At 42.9% G+C, this 23146-nt stretch overlaps 1 protein-coding gene across 8 annotated transcripts in view; it reads right to left on the bottom strand.

Moving 5' to 3' along the window:
- Positions 1-23146, bottom strand: part of rps6ka5 (ribosomal protein S6 kinase, polypeptide 5) — a 330130-nt gene that overhangs the window by 14593 nt on the left and 292391 nt on the right. For 5 of the 8 annotated variants that reach the window (XM_059961120.1, XM_059961152.1, XM_059961162.1 and 2 more), the window contains 2 exons: positions 21421-21580; positions 7082-7245 (listed from right to left, as the gene is read on the bottom strand). In XM_059961120.1, the coding sequence (XP_059817103.1) occupies positions 7082-7245; positions 21421-21580 (324 nt within the window). Of the gene's footprint in view, positions 1-3765; positions 3878-4647; positions 4909-7081; positions 7246-13984; positions 14080-21420; positions 21581-23146 lie in introns of those variants that run through there. The other 3 variants (XM_059961133.1, XM_059961128.1, XR_009510328.1) reach the window with 3 other exon arrangements.

Genomic DNA, 23146 nt, shown 5'->3' with positions numbered 1-23146 from the left:
CATACCCTGAGTGAAGAAATTCCCCATCAGATTCCCTATAAACAGAGTCATAGAACACTACAGCGAAGAAACAGGTCCTTTGGTCCATCTAGTCCATGCTAAACCATTAATCCAAATTTCTCTTCAGTGTTGAAATCAAACCGACAACCATCAATTGCGCTGGCAGATAGTTCCATACTCTCACCACCCTCTGAGTGAAAGTTTCTCCATCATCTTCCCCTTAAACATTTCACCTTTCACACCCATGACCTCGCGTTGTAGTCTCACTCAACCTCAGTGGAAAAAGCTTGCTTGTATTTACCCTATTTATATCCCTCATAATACCTCAATCAAAAAATCTCTTCTTAATCTTCTACATTCTCAGGAATAAAGTCCTAACCTTTTCAACTTTTTCCTATAACTCAAGTCATTAAGTCCTGGCAAAATGCTTATAGATTTTCTCTGCACTCTTTGAATCTTATTTACATCTTTTCTTTGGAATGTGACCAAAACTGTTCCCAGATTCCAGTTTTACCACACTTCTCAGTGCCCACCAGCTCACCATGTAAGACCTACCGTGGTTGGTCCTCCCAAATTGCAATTGCTCACAGTTGTCTGCATTAAATTCCATCTGCCATTTTTCCACCCATATTTCCAGCTGGTCCAGATCAGCACGAGCTTTATTAGTCCTCCTCGCTGACTACTATACCCCCAATTTTGGCATCAACAAACTAGCTGATCCAGTTTACTACATTATCATCTAGATTGTTAATATAGGTAACAAATAACAACGGATCCAGCACCAATCCTTGCAGCACACCACTTAGTCATGGGCTTCCAGTCAGAGGCAACCATCTACTACCATGCTCTGGGTTGGATTAATCAACACCTAATCGAATTTTCATGAATGGTAAGCGACTGAACCTTCTTGACCAACCTCCCATGTGAGAGCTTGTCAAAGGCATTGCTAAGGCCCCTATAGACAACATCCACTGCCTGACCTTCATTAACTTTTCTAATAACCTCCTTGAAAAAAAACTTGCAAGACTGTTTAGACACCATGTACAAAGCCATGTTGACTATCCCTAATCAGTCACTGTCATCAGTCAGCTTAAAATACCTTCCAATAACTTTCCCACTACTGATGTCAGACTCACTGGCCTAATTTCCTGGCATATTCTTAGAGCCTTTCTTCACAATCAGAATCAGGTTTATTATCACTGGCCATGTTTTGTGAAATGTGTTAACTTAAGCAATGGGACAATAGTTATCCCTGATTCTCCAGCACCTCACCAAAGGATGTTTTAAATATCTCTGCATGGGCCCCTACAATTTCTGCACTAGCCTCCCATAGGGGTCTGAAGGAACATCTTGTCAGTCTTGGGAATTTATCCACTCTAATTTGCCTCTTGACAACAAACATCCTTTCTGTAATCTGTATAGCATCCATGACCTCACTGCTGCTTTGCGTCCATTCCCCGAGTAAATACAGATTAAAAAATCTATTAAGATCTCCCCCATCTCTTTTGGCTCCACACAAAGATGACCACTCTGATCTTCCAGAAGACCAATTTTGTCCTTTGCTGTCATTTTGCTCTTAATCTAGCTGTAGAAGCCCTTGGGATTCTCCTTTACTTTATCTACTAGAGCAACCACACACCTTCACTTCACTCTCCTGATTTTCTTATGTGTTCTCTTGCATTTCCTATACACTTCAAGTACCGTGTTCGTACCTACCTGCAATGCACCTCCAGCTTTTTCTTAACCAGGGCCTCACTATCTCTCGAAAACCAAGTTTCCCTAAACATACTATCCTTGCTTTTTATTCTAACAGGAACATACAAACTCTATACTCTCAAAATTTCACTTTTGAAGGCCTCCCACTTAACAAGTACACCTTTGTTAGAAAACAACCTCTCCCAATCCACACTTGTCCAATCCTTTCTGATATCATCACAATTGGCTTTTCTACAATTTAGAATCTCAGTCCAAGGACCAGACCTATCCTTTTCCCTAATTTTCTTGAAACTAATGGCATTATGATCACTAGATGCAAAGTGTTCCCCTACAACTGACCTGTGTCATTCCCTAACAGGAGACATAATATCACACTCTCTCTAGTTAGGACTTCCATGTATTGGTTAAGGAAACTATCCTGAATATATTTGACATACTCTTTCCAATCCAGCCCTTTTATAGTTTGGGAGAAGCAGTCAATATGTGGAGAGTTAAATTTGCCTACTTTCACAAACTTATGTTTCTTGCAACAGTCTGCAATCTCAAAAATGCCACAGATTGTTGGGTGGTCTATAATATAATCCCATTAATAGGGTCATACCTTTCTTATTCCTCAGTTCTACCCATAAAATCTCCCTAAACAAGCTCTCAAGTTTGTCCTGTCTGAGCACTGCTGTGACATTTTCCCTGACTAGTAATTCCACCCCTCCCTCTTTAATCCCTCCCATTCTATCATGTCTAAAACACTGGAGCTGCCAGTCCTGCCCCTCCTGCAATCAAGTCTCACTACTGGCTACAACATCATAATTCCAATGTGTTGATCCATGCCCTCAGCTCATCTGCCTTTCTTACAATACTCCTTGCACTGGAATATTCACAGCTCAGAACATTAGTCTCACCATGATTTTTTGATTCCTGACCTTGTATGTGGGTTTAAAAATATCTTTCTCCACACCTGCTCCAATATCCATTCTGGCACTCTGGTTCCCACCCCCTGCAACTCTAGGCCTATTTTTAAGCAAAGAATATTTTGCCTATTTATGAATAAATATTTCACCTTTCACCCTTAACCTACGACCTCTAGTTTTTGTCTTACTCAGTCTCAGCCTGCTTGTATTTATCCTATGCCCCTCAATTTAGTATACCTCTATAGGATATCCCCTCATTTCACTACAGTCCAGGGAATAAAGACATAACCTTTTCAACCCTTCCTTTTCACTCAGGTCCTCAAGTCTTGGCAACATCTTGTAAATTTTCTCTGTATTCTTTATTGTTTCCCCGTAGGCAAGAGACCAGAACTGTACACATTCCTCTGAATTTGGCCTCACCAACGTGTTATACAAATTCAACAGAACATCTCAACTCGTGTACCGAATACTTAGATTTATGAAGGCCATGTGCCAAAAGCTCTCTTTACCACCTTATCTACTCATGACACCACTTTCAAGGAATTGTGGATCTGTATTCTCAGATCCCTTTGCTCTATCGATAACTTGGTACTTTTATTCAAGGGGACAACATGGATGAACAGGTATTTACAAGTCTGTGAATGCAATGACCATGGCAGGGAAGCTACCTGAAAAAAAAAGACATGACGTTTCTAGACTTGAAAAATCATGGGTTATTCACAGATAGTTAGCATGGCTTTATTATGGAAATATCTGTATGAACAATTTGAATTAATTCTTCAAAAAGGTAAAAATACATTTAGTGACCACATCTGTACACCTACTTGTTAATGCAAATATTTAATCTCCCAATCACGTGGCAACAATTCAATGCATAAAACTCCAGACATGATCAAGGGGTTCAGTTGTTGTTCAGACCAAACATCGGAAAGGGGGAGAAATGTGATCCGAGTGATTTTGACCAGGGAATGATTATTAATGCCAGACAGGCTGGTTTAAGTATCTCAGAAGCTAATTATCTTCTGGGATTTTCACACAACAGATTCTAGTGTTGACAGAGAATGGAGTGTAAAACAATTAAACATCCAGTGAGTTGCAGTTCTGTGGGTGAAAATACCTTTTAATGAGAGGTCAGAGGAGAATGGTCTGACTGGTTCAAGCTGGCAGGAAGGCGACAGCAACCCAGATAATCACGTTACAACAGTGGTGTGCAGAGGAGCAACTCTGAACGCACAGCACATTGAAGTAGATAGCTACAGTGACAGAAGACCACAAACATACTCAGTGGCCACTATATTTGGTACAGGAGGCACCTAATATATATTACTGAGCATATATTGATGAGGGCAAGCTACTCTACACAGAATTCAGTATGGTATCTGACAAGGTTAGAAAATGGTCCAGAACATTAGAACTCAGGAGATCCGAAGTAAGTTGGTAAACTGGATCCAAACTTCACTTGGCCACATAAGACATAGTACCATGATAAGACGTGTCATATAATGGGACATACTGTTTGTGTAAACATTAACAGTCTGGGTATGAATGTAGGAGATACAAGTTGGAAAATGATACAAAACTTTGTGGTCTTAGACTACAAGATAATATTGAAGAGTTGGTAAAATGGGCAAATAGAAGTTAATCGTGAAATGTGCAAGGTGAGGCATTATGACATCACCCTAACCCTAGACTTTGGGAGGACCAACAATGAATTCAAGGTATAGCTCTAGTAAACATTGAGAAAAAGGAACCTGGATGTAAAGGTTCAAGGCTCCTGAGGATAGCAGCATAAGTAGATCAGGCAGTGAAAAAGGCAGACAGTATAGGATACTTGTCTTCATAAGAAACTCAGAATCAGGTTTATTGTTAGTCTTACATGCTGTGAAATCTGTTGTGTTGTGGCAGCAATACAGTGCAAGACACAAAATTACGATAAATTACAAAAATAGAGCAAAAAGAATAGAGCAGGTTTCACAAACCATTCAGAAATCTAATGGTCAGTCAAAGTAAATTTATTAGCAAAGTACATACATGTTCCTATATATTAGCTTGAGATCCATTTTTAGCAGGCATTTAGAAGAAAATAAAAAAAATAAAGATGGTAGAAGAGAAGGAGCTTTTTTGAATTATTCAGTCTTCAGGCTTCTGTACCTCTTCCCTGAAGGTACAATTAAGATTATTATACAAGTTCAGCTGGAGTACTGTGTCCAGTTCTGGTCACCATGCTATTGGAAAGATGTGATTGCACTGGAGAGGGTGCTGAGGAGATCCACCAAGATGTTACCTGGGATGGAATATTTCAGTTATGAGGAGAAACTGTTTTTGTTTTCCTTGGAGAGGAGTAAATCAATGTAGGGAGTAAAAGAGGTATACAAAATTATGAGGTCATAGATAAGGTAGTAGGAAATATTTCTCCACAGGTACAGTGCCTGGACTCAGGAGATGTAGCTTTAGAGTAAGGGAGAAGAGGTATAGAGGAGATCCAAGGAGGACTTTTCTCCGCTCTAGAATTTGGAATTCACTGTCTGAGGGGGAGGGGAAGGCAAGGACTCTCAGCAACTTTTAATAACCATCTTGGACTGCCCAGGCAAAGATGGTTTGGTACTAAATGTTGGTAAATTGGATTACTGAGGATGGAGGTTAGTCAGTTACCATAGATGTATGGGGAGGACTGACGGGTGTGTTTCTGCGTTTTATGACTCCATGAGTAGACATTGAGACCCTAGACTGGAGCATGGGTGTGAGGGGATGCAGTTAGCATAGAGATGGTGGCAGTGCAGAAAGGCAAGGGAAAATGCAGGCAGGATTAATCAAAGATGTTCCTTTAGAACAGGGATGAGGAACCTCTTCCATCTTCAACATGATCTTCAGACCAAACACAACTTGACCTCCCTCTCAATGAACCCCACCTCCATCAACCACTCTTTGCAGGGGTTTCACAGGGAATGGACCAGTGTTTCCCTGGTCCATTCATCCCTCCCAGCACTTATCCCTGTCAGATCTGCTCATTAACCTTCCCTCGCACCTCCATTCAGGACCCCAAACAGTCCTTCCACAGGTGAGGCAACACTTCACCTGAGTCTACTGGGATCATCGACTGTGTCCGGTATCCTGATGCAGCCTCTTCTACGTCGGAGATACCTGACATAGATTGTGGCACCACTTTGTTGAGCACCTATGCTCGACTGCAACAAGCAGGATTCTTGTTGGCCAATCATTTTAATTCCAATCCCATTTCCATTCTGACATGTTGGTCCATAGCCTTCTCTACTGTCATGACAAAGCCACTCTCAGGTTGCCTCCAACCTGAAGATATATAAATTGATTTCTCTAACTTCCATTTAACTTTTCTCCCTCTTCCTCCTCCTCTCATCTTCCATTCCCCACTCTGAATCCCCTCTCATCACTTCTCTTCACCTAGCGGTGCCCCTCCTCCTCTTTCTTCCATAGTCCACACTTCTCTCCCATCAGATTCCTTCTTGAGCCCTTTACCTTTTCTACCCATCACCTCCCAGTTTGTCACTTCATCTCCCCTCCACCACCCACCTACCTTCCCTCTCACCTGGCTTCACCATCACCTTCCAGCTTGTACTCCTTCCCCTCCTCCCACCTTTTATTCTGCATTCTTCTCTCTTCTTTTCCAGTTCTGATGAAGATTCTCAATCCAAAACATTCTTTTCGATAGATTTTGTCCATGTTACTGAGGAGGAATTTCTTTAGCCAGTGGGTAGTGAATCTGTGGAATTCATTGCCACAAACAGCTATGGAGACTTAATCATTGAAAATATTTGAAGCAAAGGCTGATAGGCTCTTGATTACTCAGGGTGTCAAAGGTTATGGAGAGAAGTCAGGATAAAGGGGTTGAGAGCAAAAATAAACAAGTTATGATTGAATGGCAGAGATGATATGATGGGCTGAATGGGCTAATTCTGCTTCTATGGCTTATGACCTAATCTACACTTAGAAAGGTAGTCCCATGCAGAGCACTGACTGTCCGTTTTCCTCCATGAAAGTTCTGCTGAGAGCTCCAGATTGCAGTATTTGCAGTCTCTTGTGTCTCCAGTGATTACTCAAAGATAGTTAATGTTGCTCTGTTAGAGGGATATACTGTCTAATCAATATGATTGAATTTTAAAGCTTAAGCATCTAAAAGCACGTCTGCTATGAAAGAGCTGAGGAAATCATGGATTCATATGATACTAAAATTGTCAAATGCAGATTTTGGGGTTGAAAAAGATCACAGAAATACTGAGTAGCAGGTACAGGAATCTGAACAAAGGCATTGCAGTTTTAAAACTGAGCCGTAGATTCCCACTCGTATCAACAGAGTCAATTTTCATATCCTACTGTTGTCTTGGGAGATTCATTTTTGTAAAAGACATCTTGTAAATGTAAATGTAGCTTGTAGTGGCCAAAGAACTACTGTAATTGATGAGAAACAGAAAGGTCATCCTTACGTGAAAGGTTGCTTTGACGTAGGTGTGGACAGAAAGTCCAGTAGAACCAAGAATGTCTGGAGTCATCAGTGGGTTGGATGACAACTGACTGCCATCCTGAAGCCATTCATTGAAACGTAGGCTCGACATTTTAATCCGTTTGTTTGGATCAACAGTTAAGAGTCCTGCAAGTGAAAGATGCAAAGTGTTAGACAAGTATTTTTGGGACAAGTTGTTTTTTTCCTTCTATTTTACAGAGAGTGGTTGGTGCTGGAATATTCTGCTGGGATGGTCATGAAGGCAGACATAATAGTGCTGTTTTAAGAGGCTCATGGGTAAACTCATGAATATGCAGAGAATGGACCATGTGCAGGCAAAAGTTTCATTAATTATCATTAGCTGAATTAATTTGGCACAAATTCATGGGCTGAAGGGTCCTTTCCTGTGCTCCTGATTCCAGGACCTGCACTTTCATGTCTGTTCATAAATATATGGCCCCAAATCCACCCTTTTCTTCCGCTGGAGGGACTCTTTTCTTGGATAATCATTCCTTATTGCAGGAATTTTTTTGTTACAAGTGAAGAAGGGAAAAACTGTGATTACTGTAAATCTGATTTTTTACACAGAAACTACTGGCAGGAGTCATCAGGTCTCACTCAGCATCTGGTGAGAGAAGCAGTAGGGATGGTATTTGATGCATTGGACTGCTTTTCTTTCCCAATGCTGGCTATACAGAGATTTAGGATATTTTAAAAGTCAAACAACACAGAAATGAGCCCTTTAGCCCAATTGGTCCATGCAACCAAAATTTCCATCTAAGCCAGTCCCAATAGCCCACATTTGGTCCATATCCATCTATACCTCTACTTTCTATTTACCTGTCCACAAAAAAAATTACAAATTTCATGACATATGTGATAACCCTGATTCTGATATTGGTCTTCTTGTGAACTGAGAGTGGTAAGGCGGCAGGGAGAGGGAAATCATGGTTGGGAAAAGTGCAAGGTGCATAGGCAGCCTATGTAAATATGTGCATAAGACTTTTCCAGAGTACTGTACCTACCTTAACCACATCCTTTGGCAAGTCGCTCCATAAACTGTCCATCCTCTAGGAGGAAATGTTGCCCCTCAGATTCCTACTAAATCTATCACCTTCTAGTTGTTGATTCCCCAATCTTGAGAAAAGAACAGTGCGTGTTGCTCCATCTATGTGCCATATGATTTAATACACCTCTGTAAGATCACTCCTCATTGCCCTACACTCCACTATATAAATAATTGATATTGGTATTAGTTTATTATTACCTTGATGACTGACAGCTTATTAGGGAGAGTGAGCAGGAGATAGATAGGAGCTACTGGGAGTTAGTCACCCTGAGGCTGCAAGAGTTAGATAAGTGAGTGACTGTCGGGGAAGGGAAGGGAAGAGCTCAGATAGTAGAGAGAACCCCTGTGGCCACCTCCCTCAGTAATCATTATTTCATTTTGGATGCTATTGAGCAGGGTGTCCTGACAGAGGATGACCACGGCAATCAGGTCTCTGACACTGAGTCTGGTTCAGTCTGGATGATGATGAGGAATGCGGTAGTCATAGGGGATTCCATGGTGAAGGGAACAGACAGGAGGTTCTGTCAGGCTGATAATGATATCCGCATGGTGTGTTGCCTCCCAGGTCCCAGGGTACGGGATGTCTTGGATCATGTGCAGAGTATTCTGAAGGGAGAGGGTGAACAGACATAAGTCTTGGTACATGTTGGTACCAATGACATAGATGACAAAAGGGGAGGAGATCCTGAAGAGAGAATTCAGGGAGTTGGATAGGAAGCTGAAAAGCAGGATCTCCAGGGTAGTAATCTCAGGATTACTGTCTGTGCTACGTGCTAATGAGTGCAAGAATAGCATGATCAGGCATATTAATTAATGTGTGGTTGAAAAGTGGTGTGGGGGCAGGGCTTCAGGTTCCTGGATCATTGGGGCCTCTTCTGGGGGAGGTACGACCCCAACAAAAGGATGGGTTACATCTGAGAAAGGAGTCAAATATCCTAGCAGGCAGGTTTAACAGAGCTGTTAGGGAGGGTTTAAACTAATTTGGCAGGGGGATGGGAACCAGAGTGATAGGGCTGAGGAAAATAGAAATAAATCAAAGATAGTGTGCAACAGAGATGATAAAAACAACAGGCAGATGAGGCCAGTGGGATGATTTACACGGCAACAGAGGTGTGGTGCAGTTAAAACAGAAAGCAACAAATACTGGACTGGAAGTGTTATATTTGAATGCAGGCAGCATTAGAAATAAAACAGACGATCTTGAAATTCAGCTACGGATTGGCAAGTATGATGTTGTGGCCATCTCTGAAACTTGGCTAAAGGATGTCTGCCATTGAGAACTGAACGTCTAAGGATAAATGGTGTATTAGAAAGATAGATCAGTAGGAAGAGGTGTGGCCTTGTGTATAAGAAATAATATTAAATCATTAGAAAGGGATGACATAGGATCGGAAGGTGTAGAGTCTCTATGGGTTGAGTTAAGAAATGGCAAAAGTACAGGCCTCCAAACAGCAGTCAGGATGTGGATTACAAATTACAGCAGGAGATAGAAAAGACCTGTCAGAAGGGCAATGTCACGATAACCGTTGGGGCTTTTTACATGAAGGTGGATTGGGAAAACCAGGTCAGTACCGGACCTCAAGAGAGAGAATTTGTAGAATGTCTAAGAAATGTTTTTTTAGAACAGCTTGTTGAGCCCACTGGGGGATTGCCTGTGCTGGACTGGGTGTTGTGCAATGATCCAGAGGTGGTAAGAGAGCTTAAGGTTAAGGAACCCTCAGAGAATAGTGATAACAATATGATCCAGTTCACTTTGAAATTTAAGAAGGAGAAACTAAATTCCAATGTGTTGGTATTTCAGTGAAATAAAGAAAATTACAATGGCATGAGAGGGGAAATGGCCAAAGTTGACTAGAAAGGGACAATAACAGAAAGGACAGCAGAGCAGCAATGGCTGGAGTTTCTGCAAAAAATGAAGGAAGTGAAAGACAGTTATATTCCAAGTAAGAAGAAATTTTCAAATGGAAGAAGGACACTATCGTGGCTGACAAGTGAAGTCAGAGCCAAAGTAAAAGCAAAAGAGAGGGCATACAATGAAGCCAAAGACAGTGGGAAGATAGAGGCTTGGGAAGCTTTTAAAAACTCACAGAAGGAAACTAAGAAGGTCATTAACGAAAAAATGAAGTATGAAAGGAAGATGGCGACCAGTTTCAGAGAAGATACTAAAAGCTTTTTTAACAATATAAAGAGTAGAAGAGAGTTGAGGGTAGATTTAGGACCAATAGAAAATGACGCTGGAGATTTTGTAATGAGAGACACAGAGATGGCAGAGGAACTGAATGTGTATTTTGCATCAGTCTTCACAGTGGAAGACATCGTATACTGGACATTCAAGAGTATCAGGGAAATGAAGTATCTGCAGTGAAAATTACAAGCTGGGTAGACAAGGGAGATGCAGTGGATGTGGTGCACTTAGATTTTCAAAAGGCCTTTGACATGGTGCTGCACATGAGGCTGCTTAGGAAGATGAAAGCCCATGGAATTACACAGAGAAGTTACTAGCATGGGTGGAGCATTGCCTGATCGAAGAAAACAGAGAGTGTGAATAAAGGGATCCTATTCTGGCTGGCTGCTGGCTATCAGTGGAGTTCCATAGGGGTCGGTATTGGAACCACTGCTTTTTACAATGTATGTCAATGATTTGGGATTAATGGATTTGTGTTGAGGAAACAAAGTTTGCAGAGAGACTCAAACAGTTTAGGGGAATGAGCAAAGAAGTGGCAAATGAATCTAATGTTAAAAACTGTATGGTCATGCACTTCGGTGGAAGAAATAAAAGGGCAGACTATTATTTAGATGGGGAGAGAATTCAAAATGCAGAGATGAAAAGCAACTTGGGAGTCTTTGTGCAGGATACCCTAAAGGCTGGCCTCCAGGTTGAGTCGGTGGTGAAGAAGGTGAATGTAATGTTGGCATTCATTTCTAGAGGTATAGAATACAAAAGCAGGGATAGAACATAGAATAGTACAGCACATTATAGGCCCTTCCTTCGGCCCACAATGTTGTGCCGACCCTCAAACCCTGCCTCCCATATAACCCCCCACCTTAAATTCCTCCATATACCTGCTTAGTAGTCTCTTAAACTTCACTAGTGTATCTGTCTCCACCACTGACTCAGGCAGTGCATTCCACGCACCAACCACTCTCTGAGTAAAAAACCTTCCTCTAATATCCCCCTTGAACTTCCCTCCCCTTACCTTAAAGCCATGTCCTCTTGTACTGAGCAGTGGTGCCCTGGGGAAGAGGCGCTGGCTGTCCACTCTGTCTATTCCTCTTAATATCTTGTACACCTCTATCATGTCTCCTCTCATCCTCCTTCTCTCCAAAGAGTAAAGCCATAGCTCCCTTAATCTCTGATCATAATCCATAATCTCTAAACCAGGCAGCATCCTAGTAAATCTCCTCTGTACCCTTTCCAATGCTTCCACATCCTTCCTACAGTGAGGCGACCAGAACTGGACACAGTACTCCAAGTGTGGCCTAACTAGAGTTTTATAGAGCTGCATCATCACATCGCGTCTCTTAAACTCTATCCCTCGACTTATGAAAGCTAACACCCCATAAGCTTTCTTAACTACCCTATCTACCTATGAGGCAACTTTCAAGGATCTGTGGACATGTACCCCCAGATCCCTCTGCTCCTCTACACTACCAAGTATCCTTCCATTTACTTTGTACTCTGCCTTGGAGTTTGTCCTTCCAAAGTGTACAACCTCACACTTCTCCGGGTTGAACTCCATCTGCCACTTCTCAGCCCACTTCTGCATCCTATCAATGTCTCTCTGCAATCTTTGACAATCCTCTACACTATCTACAGCACCACCAATCTTTGTGTCGTCTGCAAACTTGCCAACCCACCCTTCTACCCCAACATCCAGGTTGTTAATAAAAATTACGGAAATTAGAGGTCCCAGAACAGATTCTTGTGGGACACCACTAGTCACAACCCTCCAATCTGAATGTACTCCCTCCACCACAACCCTCTGCCTTCTGCAGGCAAGCCAATTCTGAATCCACCTGGCCAAACTTCCCTGGATCCCATGCTTTCTGACTTTCTGAATAAGCCTACTGTGTGGAACCTTGTCAAATGCCTTACTAAAATCCATGTAGATCATATCCACTGCACTACCCTCATCTACATGCCTGGTCACCTCCTCAAAGAACTCTATCAGGCTTGTTAGGCACGATCTGCCCTTCACAAAGCCATGCTGACTCTCCCTGATCAGACCATGATTCTCTAAATGCCCATAGATCCTATCTCTAAGAATCTTTTCCAACAGCTTTCCCACCACAGACGTAAGGCTCACTGGTCTATAATTACCTGGACTATCCCTACTACCTTTTTTGAACAAGGGGACAACATTCGCCTCCCTCCAATCCTTCGGTACCATTCCCGTGGACAACGAGGACATAAAGATCCTAGCCAAAGGTTCAGCAATCTCTTCCCTTGCCTTGTGGAGCAGCCTGGGGAATATTCTGTCTGGCCCCGGGGAATTATCTGCCCTAATGTATTTTAACAACTCCAACACCTCCTCTCCCTTAATATCAACATGCTCCAGAACCTCAACCTCAATCATATTGTCCTCACCATCATCAAGTTCCCTCTCAGTGGTGAATACCAAAGAGAAGTATTCATTGAGGGCCTTGCTCACTTCCACAGGCTCCAGGCACATCTTCCCACTTTTATCTCTAATCGGTCCTATTTTCACTCCTGTCGTCCTTTTGTTCTTCACATAATTGAAGAATGACTTGGGGTTTTCCTTTACCCTACTCGCCAAGGCCTTCTCATGACCCCTTTTTGCTCTTCTCAGCCCCTTCTTAAGCTCCTTTCTTGCTACCCTATATTCCTCAATAGACCCATCTGATCCTTGCTTCCTAAACCTTTTGTATGCTGCCTTCTTCCACCTGACTAGATTTTCCATTTCACTTGTCACCAATGGCTCCTTCATCCTATCATTCCTTATCTTCCTCACCAGGACAAATTTATCCCTAACATCCTGCAAGAGATCCCTAAACATCAACCACATGTCCATAGTACATTTCCCTGCAAAAACATCATCCCAATTCACACTCGCAAGTTCTAGCCTTATACCCTCATAATTTGCCCTTCCCCAATTAAAAATGTTCCTATCCTCTCTGATTCTATCCTTTTCCATGATAATGCTAAAGGTCAGGGAGCGGTGATCACTGTCCCCCAGATGCTCACCCACTGACAGATCTGTGACCTGATCCGGTTCATTACCTAATACTAGATCTAGTATGGCATTCCCCCAGTCGGCCTGCCAACATACTGTGACAGGAATCCATCCTGGACACACTTAACAAATTCTGCCCCATCTAAACCCTTGGAACTAATCAAGTGCCAATCAATATTAGGGAAGTTAAAGTCGCCCATGATAACAACCCTGTTATTTTTGCACCTTTCCAAAATCTGCCTCCCAATCTGCTCCTTGGTATCTCTGCTGCTACCAGGGGGCCTACAGAAAACCCCCAGTAGATTAACTGCTCCCTTCCTGTTCCTGACTTCCACCCATACTGACTCAAAAGAGGATCCTGCTACATTACCCACCCTTTCTGCAGCTGTAATAGTATCCCTGACCAGTAATACCACCCCTCCTCCCCTTCCCCCCCCCCCATTCCTTTTAAAGCACTGAAATCCAGCACTGGATGTGATGTTGAGGCTCTATAAGGCACTCGTAACACCACAGTTGGGGTATTGTGTGCAGTTTTGGGCTCCTTATTATAGAAAGAATATAGTGACACCAGAGAGGGTTCAGAGAAGATTCACAAGAATGATTCCAGGAATGAAAAGGTTACCATATAAGAAATGTCTGGAAGCTCTTGAGCTGTATTCCCTGGAGTTCAGCAGAATGAAGGGGTATCTCATAGAAACATTCCGAATGTTAAAAGGCCTGAACAGATTAGATATGGCAAAGTTATTTCTCATAGAACATAGAATAGTACAGCACAGTACAGGCCCCTCGGCCCACAATGTTGTGCCAACCCTTAAAACCTGCCTCCCATATAACCCCCCACCTTAAATTCCTCCATATACCTGCCTAGTAGTCTCTTAAATTTCACTAGTGTATCTGTCTCCACCACTGACTCACGCAGTGCATTCCAAGCACTAACCACTCTCTGAGTAAAAAACCTTCCTCTAACATCCCCCTTGAACTTCCCACCCCTCACCTTAAAGCCATGCCCTCTTGTATTGAGCAGTGGTGCTCTGGGGAAGAGGCGCTGGCTGTCCACTCTGTCTATTCCCCTTAATATCTTGTATACCTCCATCATGTTTCCTCTTATCCTCCTCCTCTCTAAAGAGTAAAGCTCTAGCTCCCTTAATCTCTGATCATAATGCATACTCTCTAAACCAAGCAGCATCCTGGTAAATCTCCTCTGTACCCTTTCCAATGCTTCCACATCCTTCCTATAGTGAGGTGACCAGAAATGGACACAGTACTCCAAGTGTAGGGGAGTCTAGGACAAGAGCGCACAACTTCAGGATTGAAGGACATCCATTTAGAACTGAGATGAGGAGAAATTACTTTAGTCAGAGGGTGGTAAATCTGTGGAATTTGTTGCCACAAGCGGCTGTGGAGGCCAAGTCATTGGGTGCATTTAAGACAGAGATAGATAGGTTTTTTTGTTAGCTAGAGCATCAAAGGGTATGGGGAGAAAGCAGGGGAGTGGGGATGAATGGAAGAATTGGATCAGACAATGACTGAATAGCAGAGCAGACTTGATGGGCCAAATGACCTACTTCTGCTCCTATATATCTTATGGTCTTATTATTGCCACATATACCAAGATGCAATCAAAAGCTTGTCTTGCATACAGTTTATACACAGTGCATTGTGTAAAAGCTACCAAAAGACTGCAGTGCAGGTAAACAAAGTGCAAGATCATAGTGAGGCAGACTAAGGCCAAAAGGTCTATTCAACAGTGGGGTAGAAGCTGTCCTTGAGTCTAGTGGTTTGTGCTTTTCAACAATTACATCTTCTACCTGATGGAAGAAGGGAGAAGAGAAAATGTTTGGGGTGGCTGGGGTGTTTCATTATGTTGGCTACTTAGAAGTATAGACAGAGCCCATGAATGGGAGGCTTGTAGTTCCTGTGATATGTTGATGTCCACAACTCTCTGCAGTTTCTTGTGGTCACAGGCAGAGCAGTTGCCATACAAAGTGTTATGCATTCAATCAATATGCTTTCTATGATGCATAAATAAAAACTGTTTAAGAGTGAACGGAGACATGTTGAATTTCTTTTCCCTCCTGAGGAAGTAGAGGAATTGGTGAGCTCTCTTGGCCTTGACCAGGACAGGCTATAGGTGATATTCATACCTCCCAACCTGCTCAGCCTCTCAACATCTCAGTCCCTGAAATCCTGGCAATATCCTGTAGCTTCAAGTTACTGTGCATCAACATCTCAGAGGAATTTTCCTGGGCACAACACATTGACACAATCATGAAGGCGCATACCAGCAGTTATACTTTATTAAGAGATTGAGTAAGTTTTGCATGCCACCAAAGACTTGCAAATTTCTAATGAATGCTAGAGAGCACTCTGACTGGTTGTATCACAGCCTGCTATGGAGACTCCAATGCCCAGGATCACAAGAGGTTGCACAGCCAGTTCCATCAAAGGCACAACCTTCCTCTCCACTGAGAACACCTTCACGAAGCGGTGCCCCAAAAAGGCACATTCATCACTGACATCCCTCTTTGTCCGCGTGATAGAAACATAGAAAACCTACAGCACAATACAGGCCCTTCGGCCCACAAAGTTTTGCCAAACATGCCCCTACCTTAGAAATTACTAGGGTTACCCATATGCCCTGTATTTGTTTAAGCTCCATGTACCTATCTAAACGTCTCTTAAAAGACCCCAGCATATCTGCCTCCACCACCGTTACTAGCAGTCCATTCCACACATTCACCATTTTCTGTGTAAAAAAAGTACCCCTGACATCTCCTCTGTACCTACTCCCAAGCACTTTAAACCTGTGCCTTTTTGTGGCAACCATTTCAGCCCTGGGAAGAAGCCTCTGACTATCCACATGATCAATGCTTCTCAACATCCTATACACCTCTATCAGGCACCTCCCATCCTCCGTTGCTCCAAGGAGAAAAGGGCAAGTTCACTCAACCTGAGGCATGCTCCCCAATCCAGGCAACATCCTTGTAAATCTCCTCCACACCCTTTCTGTAGTGAGGCGACCAGAACTGAGCACAGTACTCCAAGTGGGGTCTGACCAAGGTCCTATATAGCTACAACATTACCTCTTGGCTCCTAAACTCAATCCCACGATTGCTGAAGGTCAATACACCATATAGCTTCTTAACCACAGAATCAACCTGCACAATTGCTTTGAGTGTCCTATGGACTCGGACCCCAAGATCCCTCTGATCCTCCACAATGCCAAGTGCCTTACCATTAATACTATATTCTGCCATCATATTTGACCTACCAAAACAAACCACCTCACACTTATCTGGGTTGAACTCCATCTGCCACTTCTCAGCTCAGTTTTGCTTCCTATCAATGTCCTGCTGTAACCTCTGACAGCCCTCCACACTATCCACAACACCCCTAACCTTTGTGTCATCAGCAAACTTACTAACCCATCCCTCCATTTCCTCATCCAGGTCATTTATAAAAATCACGGAGAAGGGGTCCCAGAACAGATCCCTGAGGCACACCACTGGTCACTGACCTCCATGTAGAATATGACCCATCTACAACCACTCTTTGCCTTCTGTGGGCAAGCCAGTTCTGGATCCACAAAGCAACGTCCCCTTGGATCCCATGCCTCCTTACTTTCTTAATAAGCCTTGCATGGGGTACCTTATCAAATGCCTTGCGGAAATCCATATACACTACATCTACTGCTCTTCCTTCATCAACGTGTTTAGTCACATCCTCAAAAAATTCAATCATGCTCGTAAGGCACAACCTGCCCTTGACAAAGCTATGCCATTGACTAATCCTAATCATATTATACCTCTCCAAATGTTCATAAATCCTGCCTCTCAGGATCTTCTCCATCAACTTACCAACTACTGATGTAAGCCTCACTGGTCTATAATTTGCTGGGCTATCTCTACTCCCTTTCTTGAATAAGGGAACAATATCCCCAACCCTTCAATCCTCCGGAACCTCTCCCATCCCCGTTGATAATGCAAAGATCATCGCCAGAGGTTCAGCAATCTCCTCTCTTGCCTCCCACAATAGCCTGGGGTACATCTCATCTGGTCCTGGCAACCTATCCAACTTTCCAAAAGCTCCAGCACCTCCTCTTTCATAATATCTACATGCTCTAGCTTTTCAGTCTGCTGCAAGTCATCATTACAATCATCAAGATCCTTTTCCATAGTGAATACTGAAGTATTCATTAAGTACCCCTGCTATTTCCTCCGGTTCCTTACACACTTTCTCACTGTCACACTTGATAGGTCCTATTCTTTCACATCTCATCCTCTTGCTCTTCACATACTTGTAGAATGCCTTGGGATTTTCCTTAATCCTCCCCAACAAGGCCTTCTCATGGCCCCTTCTGGCTCTCCTAATCTCCTTCTTAAGCTCCTTCCTGTTAGCCTTATAATCTTCTAGATCTCTAACATTACCTAGCTCACTGAACCTTTCATAAGCTTTTCTTTTCTTCTTGACTAGATTAACTACAGCCTTTATACATTATGGTTCCTGTACCCTACCATAACCTCCCTGTCTCGTTGGAATGTACCTATGCAGAACTCCACACAAATATCCCCTGAACATTTGCCACATTTCTTCCATACCTTTCACTGGGAACATTTGTTCCCAACTTAAGCTTCCAAGTTCCTGCCTGATAGCTCCATAATTCTCCTTATTCCAATTAAACGCTTTTCTAACTTGTCTATTCCTATCTCTCTCCAATGCTATTGTAAAGGAGATAGAATTATGATCGCTATCTTCAAAATGCTCTCCCACTGAGAGAACTGACACCTGACCAGGTTCATTTCCCAATACTAAATCAAGTACAGTCTCTCCTCTTGTAGGTTTATCTATGTATTGTGTCAAGAAACCTTCCTGAACACACCTAACTAACTCCACCCCATCTAAACCCTTTGCTTTAGGGAGATGCCAATCGGTATTTGGGAAATTAAAATCTCCCACCACGACAACTGTTATTATTACACCTTTCCAGGATCTGTTTCCCTATCTGCTCCTCGATATCCCTGTTGCTATAGGGCTGCCTATAAAAATCACCTAGTAGAGTTATTGACCCCTTCCTGTTCCTAACCTCCACCCACAGAGACTCCGTAGACAATCCCTCCATGACATCCATCTTTACTGCAGCCATGACAGTATCTCTGATCAACAGTGCCACGCCCCCACCACTTTGTCTCCCTCCTTGTACTTTCTGAAACATCTAAAGCCTGGCATTCTAAGAAGCAGAATAGCTCCAATTACTGATCCATGCTCTAAACTCATCCGCTTTGTTCATAATACTCCTTGCATTAAAATAGACACACCTCAAACCATCAGTCTGAGCACGTCCCTTCTCTATCATCTGCCTATCCTCCCTCCCGCAGTGTCTCCAAGCCTTCTCTATTTGTGACCCAACCACCTCTTCCCCAGTCTCTTCAGTTCAGTTCCCATCTCCCAACAATTCTAGTTTAAACTCTCCCCAGTAGCCTTAGCAAACACCCCTGCCAGGATATCAGTCCCCCTGGGATTCAAGTGCAACTTGTCCTTTTTGTACAGGTCACACCTGCCCCAAAAGAGGTCCCAATGATTCAGAAATCTGAATCCCTGCCCCCTGCTCTAATCCCTCAGCCACGCATTTATCCTCCACCTCATTCTATTCCTATACTCACTGTCACATGGCACAGGCAGTAATCCCAAGATTACTACCTTTGCAGTCCTGCTTCTCAACTTCCTTCCTAACTCCCTGTAGTCTGTTTTCAGGATCTCTTCCCTTTTCCTATCTATGTCATTGGTACCAATATATACCACAACCTCTGGCTGTTCTCCCTCCCACTGCAGGATATCTTGGACGCGATCTGAAACATCCTGGACCCTGGCACCTGGAAGGCAAACTACCATCTGAGTTTCTTTCCTGTGTCCACAGAATCACCTGTCTGACCCTCTATAACTATAGAGTCCCCTATCACTACTGCCTTTCTCTTCCTTTCCCTACCCTTCTGAGCCACAGGACCAGAATCTGTGCCAGAGCAATGGCCACAGTTGCTTCCCACAGGTAGGCTGTCCTCCCAGCAGTACTCAAACAGGAGTACCTATTGTTCAGGGGTACAGCCACAGGGGTACTCACTAGTACCTGACTCTTCCCCTTCCTTCTCCAGAGTGTTACCCACTTGCCTGTCTCCTGTGGCCCCAGTGTAACAACCTGCCTATAACTCCTTTCTATCACCTCCTCGTTCTCCCTGATTAGACGAGGATCATCGAGCTGCAACTCTAGTTCCCTAACACAGTCCCTTAGGAGCTGTAGCTCAACACACCAGGTGCAGATACGGCTGTCCGGGAGGCTGGGAGACTCCAGGACCTCTCACATCTGACACCGAACACAGAACACCGGCCTCACACGCATATTTCCTTTCCGCAATTAACACAGGTAAACCTACCTTGGCTTGTCCCATTACCACCTAATCCTGCTGAGCCAAAGCCCTACCACTCTGCTGCCTGCTGGATACGGCGGTCTTCTTTTTAAACTTTTCCCGCTTTACTGGCTGATGTCATGTGCCTGCACAGTCTTGCCTCTCTTTACCCCGAGTAGTAAAATGCCTTCGCTCCAGAAATCCTTTGCCGTTCCACTCACAGCCTTCTTGCTTTGAATCTAAAACCACTGAAGATTCCTTGCCTTTTTAAACTTTTCCTGATCTACTGGCTGACGTCACGCGCCTGCGCAGTCTTGCCTCTTCCCTTTACTACTAAGAAATTTTGTTTGGTACAAAACAGCACAAATTATTTTATTCCTTCAGATAGGGCTCACAGTAAAAATATAAACAGATTGTACAAAGTTAGATACACAATTCAATGTACGTTAGGTCAGTACAACCTTGTGGACCAAATGGCCTGTAGTGTTCATGCTGTTTATACTGCTTAAGCATAGTTTTCATAAATTTTATTGTATTGCTTTATTTTCCTGTAAACACCTGCAAGGCAATGTCTTAAGTTAATATATGCTGAGATACATAATTTGATAATAAATTTATTTTGATGTCTAATTCAACCATGCTCAGTCAGGTTTACAAGTATTTTTTAAGTATTCAGCATTTACAGACCCAAAAGCATATTTATTTTTAAAGTATGTGTTTTTTCTTCACTGCTCTCTTCTAGAAAGAATGCTTCATCTAAGAAGGGCAGGCGCATTTAATCCACTTCACATTTACAGTTCTGGGACAGGGCACGGGATCTGCTGACTTTATCCAGAAAGTAGCAAGTAGAACTCAGTGTCAGCAGTGACTGAAGGACAGAGGGAAATAGAACAGGACAGTAAAAAGCAGTAATGTAATTGGACACTGACAAATGAGGACCAGCTACTTCACTCTCTGACCTACTAACCTTATGTTATCATTGTTACAATACCTTTCGAATGAATCATCAGGAGCTACTCAATTTAACATCTGCAATTTTATGTTCAATGCAATACAGTATTAGAATCTAACACAGAAGCAAACTTCTGCTCATAGAACATAGTATAGTACACAGTACATAGCCTTCAGCATACAACATTTTGCCAACCTTTTACCCTAACACAAAAGCAAAACCAGTCTTGATCTGTTAACTCGACTTATGAAAAATTATGAGAGGTGTTGGCAGGGTAGAGGGGATCAGTTTATTTATCCAGGGTGGAAATGACAAATACTAGTGGGCTTAGGTTTTAGGTGAGAGGGAAAAGCTTAAAGCAGATGTATGATGCAAGTTTTCCTTTTGCACAGAAAGAGAGGTAGGTGCCTGGAACACACTGCCAGGGCAAGTGGTGGAATCATTCAAGAGGTATTTAGACAGGCAGAGACAACCATTTACAGGGAGGTGAGATTAGCATCATGGTCAGCACAGACAAGTTGGGGCCTGTTCCTGTGCTGTATTGTTCTATTTTCTCCCTTTACAAATGCTGCCTAGCCTGTTGAGTATTCCCAACATTCTCTATTTTGTGAGAGGAACCTACCTCTAAAAGCAGGTAGGGAGTAAAGAAGAGGGAGGAGGATGATGCAAATGGTCAGGAGGGGAAAACTGGTAACTAGCCAATCTCACCTTGTATGAGCTCCTTGGCCTCTTGCGAGACGCTTCTCCAGGCTTCCCCTTCAAATGAGAAGTCCCCTTGCTTTATCTTTTTCATGATTTCTTCTGCACTTGTGGAAGTCAGTGTCTGTTCTTCGCACTGGAAGGGAACTTTGCCTGATAACATGGTGTACTGTCAGAGGAAGCAACAGGCAAAAGTGAAAACTCAAGTTTAAATTGTAAAAGGCATATAAAATAGAAGACATAGAAAACCTACAGCACAATACAGGCCCTTTGGCCCACCAAGCTGTGCCGAACATGTCCCTACCTTAGACCTGCCTAGGATTTACTCACAGCCCTTTATTTTCGTAAAACTGTGCCCTCTCGTGCTAGCCATTTCAGCCCTGGGGAAAAGGCTCTGAGTGCCTACCTCAATGCCTCTCATTATCTTGTACACCTCTATCAAATCACCTCTCATTCTCCGTCGCTCCAAGGAGAAAAGGCTGAATTCACTCAACCTATTCTCATAAGCCATGCTCCCTAATCCAGGCAACAACCTTGTAAATCTCCCTAAAAACCCTTTCTATGGTTTCCACATCCTTCCTATAGTGAGGCGACCAGAACTGAGCACAGTACTCCACTGTACATTTATTTTCACTGTGCTGAATAGGTTTAGATCCATGACAATATTTGTAAGCAATTCAACATGTTTCTCTAAGTACAGGAAGTTTAAGCAACTGGCTTGTCTACAAATAAATGAAGGTAGGCAATAAAGTGCAAGTTTTACAACAAGGTATATTGTGAGGCCAGGAGTCCATCTTATCACAGTAAGGGAATCAAAATCAAGTTTAAGTATCACTGGCATATGTCATGAAAATTGTTTTGCAGCAGCAATACATAATAAAAACTATAAATTAGAGTAAGTATACATATAAAAATAAAGATAAATATGGTCAAAAAGTGAGGTAGTGTTTATGGATTCATTGTCCAATAATCATATAATAGGGGGATAGAAGTTATCCTTGTGCCTAGTTGTACATGCTTGCAGGCTTTTGTGTCTTCTGTCTGATGGGAGGGGGAAATGAGGGAATGTATGGGGTGGGTGGGTCTTTAGTTATCTTGGCTGCTTTACTGAGGTAGTGAGAAATGCAGAGAGAGACTATGGAGGGGAGGCTGGTTGCCATGATGTTCTGAGCTATGTCTATAGCTCTCTGTAGTTTCTTGCAATCACAGAAACAGCAGTTGCCATACCAAGCTGTGATGCATCCAGATAGGATGCTTTCTATGGTACATCAATAAAAATTAGTGAGGTTCAATGGGAACATGCTAAATTTATTTAGTCTCCTGAGAAAGCAGAGGCACCAATGAGCTTTCTGTGGCATCTAACTGGTTGGAGCAGGATAGGATATTTGTGTTGTTCACTCCAAGGAACTTCAATCCTATACTAATCCCATTATTTTAATCTCCCCACATGTCCATAAACCTCCCGCTACCTACCACCTACAATGCTACTGTGGCTAATGAGCCTACAGGCCCACACACCATTGGATGTGGCAGGAAACTGGACCATTCAGACACATATCACATGTAGTCACATGGACAATGTGCAAGCTCCACAAAGAGAGCTGGAACTATTACATTAACTACAGTGCGACTGTGCCACCAAAGCTTTATTTATCCAGCCATATTTATTTCAAGTAGCCACATTTAGTTTCCCAGATGTCATAGTGGGGTTTGATCTCATGCCTTTGGATCATAG

Source organism: Hypanus sabinus, chromosome 2, assembly GCF_030144855.1.
Source record: "Hypanus sabinus isolate sHypSab1 chromosome 2, sHypSab1.hap1, whole genome shotgun sequence".
Lineage (NCBI taxonomy): Eukaryota > Metazoa > Chordata > Chondrichthyes > Myliobatiformes > Dasyatidae > Hypanus > Hypanus sabinus.
Note: the sequence above shows the minus strand (reverse complement) of the source record. Positions and strands in the feature narration are given on the sequence as shown.